This window comes from Mustela putorius, unplaced genomic scaffold (assembly GCF_011764305.1).
Source record: "Mustela putorius furo isolate JIRA1106 unplaced genomic scaffold, ASM1176430v1.1 tig00000873_pilon_pilon_pilon, whole genome shotgun sequence".
Taxonomy (NCBI): domain Eukaryota; kingdom Metazoa; phylum Chordata; class Mammalia; order Carnivora; family Mustelidae; genus Mustela; species Mustela putorius.
This window is the reverse complement of record NW_025421504.1, coordinates 5,155,942-5,164,395: the sequence shown is the minus strand read 5'-3', so window position 1 is coordinate 5,164,395 and position 8,454 is coordinate 5,155,942. Positions and strand designations below refer to the sequence as shown.

Below are 8,454 nucleotides of genomic sequence, written 5' to 3'. Positions count from 1 at the left end.
GACCTCACTCTTGGGGTGGTTCAGTGGGTTAAGCCTCTGCCTTTGGCTTGGGTCATGATCTCAGGGTCCTGGGATTGAGCCTCACATCGGCTCTCTGCTCAGCAGGGAGCTTGCTTCCCCCCGCCCCTCCTGCCTCTCTGCCTGCTTGTGATCTGTCAAATAAAAAAAAAAAAAAAAAGACCTCACTCTCATTCCCTGAGGACCGTGTGGTTGCTGGCATCTCGTTCTGTGCATCTACCCAGCAAAATGCGCTGGCCCAAGGCTCAATTCTGAACCCATGGCTGGAGAGCTGCTTCCTGTCCCGAGGACACGGTGGGAGCCTGCTTTTGGCGCAGTCTCCCCTGACAGCCTGGTTAATGTCCATGGGTCCTACGTGAAGGGCTGTGCAAGCCAACCAGAGACCTCGGCCTTGCCAGGGCTGTCTCCTCGTGTAAACATGTGCTCTTAACACTAACCATGTCTCGATCCGGCCTCACTGGCTCACCACAGCCACTACTACTCAGAGCGGCTGCCAGGGTCACCGGGCGGAAGGCAACTTCCAGCAAGGCCACAAGAAAAGAGCAGCTTAGAAAAGGTCAATCAGTATGACCGACTCTGGATTCCGCCTCCTCACAGCTGCCGGCACTCTGAAGAGAGTGAAGGGGCGGGAAGCGCCAGGAGCAGGACAAAGGGCCGTCTTCCCAGATGCGGGCAGGAGACAGCAGCTCCGACAGGCTGGAGGGCTGCCTGCGTGGGGGCCTAGAGTTGGGCGCCTGGCCCAGCTGTGGCTGCAGCTGGTGGGCACAGGGAATGGGGCGAGGCCAGCACAGAACCTAGTGCAGAGCCTGCTGCTGCCAAGCTGAGGGTGGAGAAGAGGGCGAGGAAAAGGATAAAGACCAACCAGCGCCCCCTTAGCCCAGCAGGGACACGGCCCTAAGCCTTCAGAACCAAAATGCAAGACCTCGTGCTCAGGTCACCTGCGCTGTATCTCCAGGGGCTTGCATGGTGCAGATGGTAACACTTTCTATTTAAAACAAAATCAGGGGGCGCCGGGGTGGCTCAGTCCATGGACTGTCTGCCTCCGGCTCAGGTCATGATCCCAGGGTCCTGGGATAGAGCCCTGAGTTGGGTCCCCGCTTGGTGGAAAGTCTGCTTCTCCCCCTCTCTCAAATAAATAAAATCTTAAAAAATAAATAAAATAAAAACAAAATCAGCTTCCTAAGGCTCTCTGACCCAAAGCAAATCCTGGGGGTGAGATCATAGTCTGGGCAACTAGCGTCCTTGACAACAGTCAATCCTAACAAAGAAGTCTGACTCGTCTTCCTGTCTTCTAGCTTCTGGCACACCCCGCTCTGCAGTTCCCCAACAAAACAAGAGGCATGGCCGTGCCCACAGTGGGTCCAGCTTGAAATAACATTCTCAGGTCTTTAACCACCCAGCCTTCCCCTTGAGCTGCTCTAGTCTGCTCCAGGTTTGTGCCACACTGAAGCCAACATTTCCCGCGGCGGCTTCGCTTTCCTCTGGGGCAGGTGAGTTTCCATCTCCAAAGGGATTCAGAGCTTTCAGATACATCTCATGTCTAAATCACATTTATTGCTCATTTTTTTCACTGTTTTTGAGACTTCTATTACTGATACTATGATAGGAATATGAGACAGTCACTAAGAAAAAACTTAAAAAGGAAATTGGGGGAGGGATGCCTGGCTGGCTCAGACAGTTGAGCGTCTGCCTTCAGCTCAGGTCATGATCGCCAGGTCCTGGGATTGAGCCCATCAGGCTCCCAGCTCAACAAGAAGTTTGCTTCTCCCTCTTCCCTGGCTTATGCTCTAATGAATAAAATCTTAAAAAAAAAAAAAAAAAAAAAAAAAGGAAATTGGGGGCACCGGGCTGGCTCAGTCTGTAGAGTACATGACTCTTAATCTCAGGATCATGAGTCTGAGCCCCACATTCGGCACAAAGCTTACTTCAAAATAAAAGGAAATTGATTTAAATATAACCTATAGCATCTAAAAATGTCAGATTTAGAAAGTGTTTCTAACACTCCCTTAACTGGCCTCAAACACACCCGAGCTGCCAGAAGTCAGGGGACACCCGACAGGACAGGATCGAGCGACAAGGCCCCTAGCAGGGCACTGGGACCAGATGTGAGTGACAGCGTGTAAAATAATGGGCACAGTCTCCAGCATCTTTGCCTTTTAATATAAGATTTGTTTTCATCATTTCTGAGTGTAACACATTTCTTCTAAAAATAGAGCTCTTTGCTTGTTCTGAAACTTAACTTCCACTTGGAGGTGACAGGGCATAAGGCTGACTGTAGTCGTGGGGGGACGCGGGTTCCTGGTCACAGACTCTTCACGGGACTCTGGATGCGCACGGCGAGGAGTCGTCCACTTCAAATCCATGGTACTGAAGAAACACGACAGAAAGTTCCAAGCTCCCATCCACGCCTGGCGTGGACCCACCTGAGCACGGCTCCCCTGGGCCACGGGACCAGATGGCAGCAGCCCCTCCCCCAGGAGGGGTGGACAGAAGGATCCTGCACACGTCCACCAGAAGAGGGCAGGGTCCCCTCCGAGCACACCGGTTAAGAATGGCAAGTGCACAAACACACAAGACATAGGGACACAGGGCTGAGGATGTGACACTCCTGCCCTGGGCCAATGCAGACCTGGATTTAATATCATGGAACTTGCTGGGGTTTTCTCACAATACAGATGAAGAGTGAGAATCTCCCCTTGCCCCCAAGAAGAGCCTGGTTAGCTCCTGAATCCAAAGATGCCCTTGATGTATCCAGTGAGGCCACTCTTGGTCTTCTGCTCCAACTTGTCCTCAAGAGGTGGGAATGCCACATGGTTGAGGGCCAGGTCAAAGAACAAAGGCTTGCAAGGAATGGGCTGGAATCCCGGTGGGAAGTGCACGAGGTTGGCTTGCTTGGTGACGAGGGAAGGGTCCAGGCAGAATGTCTCAAACCGTTCGACCAGAGGCTGGGAGTCAAACCAAAGGGAGGAACCCAGGTGTTAATCACAGACCACAGCGGAACATTCACTACGTGCTGAGCACACAGTTCAGAGCCTACGTGGGCTACCTCGCTTCATCCCCACGAATCTGCTACAAGGGTTCTGTCACATCCCCATCTCCTAGCTGAGAGTCACTGAAACCTAGAGGTTGGGAGAGGCACGGGCCGGGACTGGAGCACGGGCACAGTGGATCTGCCTGCCAAGTTCCTAGCCAGCTGCGCTGCACAGCACACGTTCCTAACCTTATCTGGGGTCATCTGGCTGACATGAACAGACCTTATACAGGCAGCTGCGAGGTCTCTGAGCAAAAGAAGGGTGTCTGCTTAGAAATGAAGGGTTCTTGGGCACCTGGGTGGCTCAGTGGGTTAAAGCCTCTGCCTTCAGCTCAGGTCATGATCTCAGGGTCCTGGGATCAAGCCCCGCATTGGGCTCTCTGCCCAGCAGAAAGCCTGTTTCCCCTTCTTTCTCTGCCTGCCTCTCTGCCTACTTGTGATCTTTCTGTCAAATAAATAAAATCTTAAATTAAAAAAAAAAAAAAAAAAAAAGGAAAAGAAATGAAGGGCTCTCTGTTCAACTGAGCACACATTTCTAGTGAGTTAACGAATTCTATTCTTCATTCCTCAAAAGCCACAGCCCAAACATACCTTGTTGTCCTTGACTTGGGAGGAAATCTCTGTTTGGTGGGAGTCACTTGCATCTGAAAGTTGCACAGGGATTCAGTAAGAACAGGGAAAAAACATGCTACAGTCACAAATGACACATGTCACACGTGTGGGTTCTAAATCCCAAGAGCAAAAGCAGCAACATGTGGGCAAGTCAGCCCTTTCCTTCCTGGGCCAACGTCTGCTAAGCAGTACAGTAAAATAGACGCTAAACCCTAGAAGCAAGGTTGTCACGCCAGCGGAGCCCCAATGGTTGTAAGAAAAATATGTTAGGGAAAGGGACAACGAACTGGTTCTCTAAATGCTTCCACACAGGGGTGCCCAGGTGGCTCTGCTGGTCAAGCATCTGCCTTCGGCTCGGGTCATGATGTCCCAGGATCGAGCCCCACATCGGGCTCCCCGCTCAGTGGGGAGTCTGCTTCTCCCTCTAACCCTCTCCTGCTCACGTACTCGCTCTCCATTCTTGGTCTCTCTCTCAAATAAATAAAATCTTAAAAAATAAATAAATAAATTCTCCCACACAGCTTGGTGCCTTCATGTGGCAGAAATAATGGCAGAAAGAAATAAAAATCGTACACATTATGGGACTGGGGTAGGGGTGGGACAGAGGAGGGAGGGCCGAAAGGAAATCTGGGAGCACAGTCAGCACAGAACGCGCAGTGGCTCACCCAGGATCGCCGCTGCCTGCAGCGAACACTTCTCTGACCTCACTTGCGTGATGAGCTCTTGCACGTCGGGCAGGTCCTGTAACGGTTCAGAAAACACGGACTCACTAGCCAGAGCCGGGCCAGACAAGTGCGCCACACTGACCCAAGCTGAGTGATCCCACCCTTATTTTCACAAGATTTTAGACTTTATAAATGGTTTATCGTATTAAAAACAAACAAAAACAAAAACGCTAGCTTGGGGCATCTGGCTAGCTCAGTCAATAAAGCACGTGACTCTTACTCTCAGGGTCCCAAGGTCAAGCCCCAAGGCGGGCAAGGGGCGTACTTAAAAAAACAAAACAAAACAAAACAAGCACTTAAAGCTGTCTTCAGACAGGAAAAGGATGCCTTAGCCCAAGGGATAATGCCGGGAGACAGCAGCGAGGACAGCGACGCGAGTCACGGCTGCTACAACAGGCCCCGCGCTTTCCGAGCAGCTCACGCAGCCGCTAATTCCATTGTCATCATCACCCTGAATGCAGCCGTACTCTGCTTTGCAGAGGAGGAGACTGAAGCATGAAGGGCCCCCAAGGCAGGCTGCAGTCTCTCCCCTGGCAAAATCCAGAAAGATCTGAACCCTCCTGCCCTAAGCTCAGACTTCGGTCAGACAGGGATCTGTACGCGCTTCTTTCCTGACTCCTGGGATATCCATGCACACAGTCTCCCTCCACATGCCGGCGCCGAGGACACCCCGGCATTACGCTGCCACCGGGCTGGTCCCGCACACCCTCGCCTACTCCTTCCCATCTGCACCTTCACTTGAGAACTCCTCCATCCGGCATGCAAGCCTGTGGCTCGACAAAACCTTACGCTGTCTGAGGGCAGAAGCCTGGTGTGTTCATTGCCCTGGAACCCAGCACTGCTCTGAGGGAACAAGCGAACGCCCAGAGAGCCGCGGCTCCCTCACTGGCCTGACCAGGGCAATCCCAGCTCGCCTTTTTTAAACAGTCTCCACTAATAAATGCACATGCCCGGATTCTGTGGGCCGGCTGGGGCTCTGATCACAACACCACTGCAGCAGTCCGCAGCTTAAGAAGCCAGGGGTCATTCAACAAGCAGGAACACTAAACCACCAGGTACTTCGATCAGCAGGTAAGCTCTGAGGTACACCCAAACTGCCCTGGGGGAGGGGTGCTAAAATGCAGATTTTGACTCAGCAGGCCTGGAGTAGGGCCTCAGAGTCTGCATTTCTAGCAAGTTCCCAAATGCTGGTGATGGTACAGGTACACTTTGTGGAGAAAAGCTTCATCAGTGGTTCTCAACTCAGCTGCACAGCACAATCACTGAGATTTACAAAATCCCAGTGTGCACCCCAGACCCCGCAGGGATTAGAACCAGAATCTCGAGGGGTGAGACTCAGACAGTCCTGTTTTAAAAATCCCATGTGAGGGGCGCCTGGGTGGCTCCGTTAGTTAACTGCCTTTGGCTCAGGTCATGGTCCCAGGGTCCTGGGATGGAGCCCCGCATCAACAGAGGGCCTGCTACCCCCTCTCTCTGCTGCTCTACCTATGTTCTTAATTTCTCTGTCAAATAAATAAATGAATACCTAAAAAAAAAAAATCTTCCCAGGTGACTGTAACATGCAGCTGAATCTGAAAACAATACTTCACATTTATTTTAACCCAAGGAATGGCTTTCCTTCTTAGTACCCGCGTCCAATGGCAGGCCTGGAGTGTGGCAGGGAGTTAGAGCACAGAGCTCTCAGGCTCTCAGGGCCGCCCCACACCCGCAGCTGGCCAGGGAGGACGGGCCTCACCACGCAGCCTCCCTGGGCTTGGAGGCAAGGAGCAGCGGCGCACCTTTAAGCTGTTCCTGAAGGCCCCGGCGTCAGAATGTACTTCGTTTGCATACTTCAGGACTCGGTCGTACAGGACAAGGGCTTCACTCCACTTCTTCACCAGCACGTAGGACTGAGCAATGAAAAAACACCTGGCAGGGAAGGGAAAGAGCCAGAGTATTCTAGAATAACAATTACCCAAGATTGAGACTTTCCTTGAAGTGCAGGCTCAATTTTAGATCTGGAAACAGGCTTCTTAAACCTTCTTAAACCTCAGGATTGCTGCGGGGAAGACCCTGACATTCCCCATGCCCCAGGTTACCAGGCGACCCGCCACTCTTCCCTGCACTGTGCATGTCCCACATGGTGACAGACCCTCTGTCTTCTCCTTCCTTTCTGACTCTGCGGTTCCGCAGAGGAACGCTGCGTGGCCCGAGTACGAATCCCACCCACTGCCCACGCGTCCGGCCAGCTCGCCCCATCCCTGCCCACTTCTTTTTCAAAAACCCAACCCAAGAACCCACTTCCTAATGGAAACTATTCCACTGGCGTCAACAGAGCCTCAGGGCTGCTGGTCCTTGGCAGGCCACGGGCCAGGAGGAGAGCTAACAAGTGCGACGATGGGGCATGCTGGAGAGTCAGAGTGCCGGGGTGGGAGGGCCGAGGGGCGGGGGTTACACTCCCGGCTCTATTCTGCCCACACCCTTCTCTTGCTCCTCACAGCCTACCTCCAACTTACAAATAACACGACTCATTTAAGAACAAAAAACAAAAAATGGAGGGTTAGCTTTCTCCTAATTCAGTTCAGGTTGTACTCTGGTTCTGTCAAGGAACACCTTTTCCTATACTTGTTCCTTCTCCGCTGGAGGAAGGAGGGAAGAGGAGGGAGCTGACCTTTAACTTGTGTTCCCCAACCTCCCCCGCCCTATCCAAGGAGCAAATGACGTACACTGGAAACTCCCAGCCAGGACCTTCAGCAAAGACGCCCCCCGAACATGCTGGGCCGACTGTTCTGACCACAGGCAAGGTAATCAGACAGCCAAGCCAACAACCCAGTCTTCTGGAGTCTGGCCCATGCCCCAAGGCTTACAGAGCCAGCGGGCAGCCCAGGAGAGCCCCATCTGCATCATGGGACCTTACCTATAAGCCTTAAACACCAGCGTCTTGAGGCCTATCTCTTTCTGGAAGGCTCGGTCCTCCTCTAAGCCAGGAAGCTGGAGCAATTCCACCAGATTCTGCACGAGAGATGCAACAAGGAAGCGCATGAAGAGCAGGGTGCAGACTGGGTTTCTGAAAGGAGACCTTGTAAAAACACACATGGGCAAAAAGGCCAAGCCAGAAGTAACGGGAAAGTCTGTGAGGAGCGGCTTGGCAGCAGCCACACCTGGTGTCACCGCCACCCCCTCTCAGCTCCTAAAAGCCTGTCTGTCCTTTCCGTCTCGGCTCACACCTCACCTCCTTCCGAGATTTCTCAGACCAAGTCAGCTAGTGGGCATCTCCTGGTCTGATCTGTCAAGACTGGCGCTCCGGCTGGCATCTCCCCTAGAGGCCTGGATGGTGCATGGACACGTCCCTCAATCTTACTCACTGACCAACTCCCAGCGGGCCAACTCCCAGTGCCCCAGGAGAGAGGACCTTGCACAGCTGAAGCGCTCAGTGGACCCCGAGGTCACTGGTCTCTACGCATCAACACGCCGAGGCTGAACGAGAACCAGGCCTCTCCTCCTGAGCCACCAAAAGCTGCTGCTGGTCCCAGCCCTTCGCTACGCAGAGCTAGGTCATTCTGTAGCCAACACATGCAAAGGACAGGATCCGGCGGCCCAGTCCTCAAGGGTCACCTGTAGAATGATGTCATAGAGCCGGATGAGGTCCTGGGGCCGTGGGGAGCGCTTGCTGTCATCTTCCGGCTGCGACTGCAGTGCCTTCTGCAGCCCCTTGGCCATGTTCTCGTTCCGCCTGACGGCTGTTGACAACTTGATGTAAGTCAGGTAGCTGGAATGTACCACACGTCAGCTCAGGTTATGCTCAGGGAAGCTGGCGTTCTGAGAAGAGCACTGGGCCACAAGCTGGGACTAACCTAGGGGAAGGGCGTGGGGGCGAGGGCGTGTCACTCAGCGGGCCATGTGACCGGGGCCGCAAGCTCAAGGGGGCCCTCAATTTTGGCAATTCGCCGGCAGGTCTGCAGGGGCCAGGATGACACCTTATGACGAAATCTGATTTTCAGTTTGAATTATATCCTCTGTTTGTCTTAAAGAGCCAGGAAGCTACTGACTTCAGAGGTCACAGTTAGTCCTTGAGATGATCCATGGATG

General features: G+C 53.1%; 1 protein-coding gene across 2 annotated transcripts in view; it reads right to left on the bottom strand.

The window, feature by feature from the left end:
• Positions 1-2,157: 2,157 nt before the first annotated feature.
• The window catches only part of SRP68 (signal recognition particle 68), a 34,129-nt gene continuing 27,832 nt past the window's right edge, over positions 2,158-8,454 (bottom strand). For both annotated transcript variants that reach the window (XM_004748862.3, XM_045085876.1), the window contains 6 exons: positions 7,981-8,134; positions 7,283-7,377; positions 6,165-6,294; positions 4,327-4,402; positions 3,641-3,693; positions 2,158-2,963 (listed from right to left, as the gene is read on the bottom strand). In XM_004748862.3, coding sequence (XP_004748919.1) covers positions 2,736-2,963; positions 3,641-3,693; positions 4,327-4,402; positions 6,165-6,294; positions 7,283-7,377; positions 7,981-8,134 — 736 coding nt within the window. In that variant the 3' untranslated portion in view covers positions 2,158-2,735. The remainder of the gene's footprint in view (positions 2,964-3,640; positions 3,694-4,326; positions 4,403-6,164; positions 6,295-7,282; positions 7,378-7,980; positions 8,135-8,454) is intronic.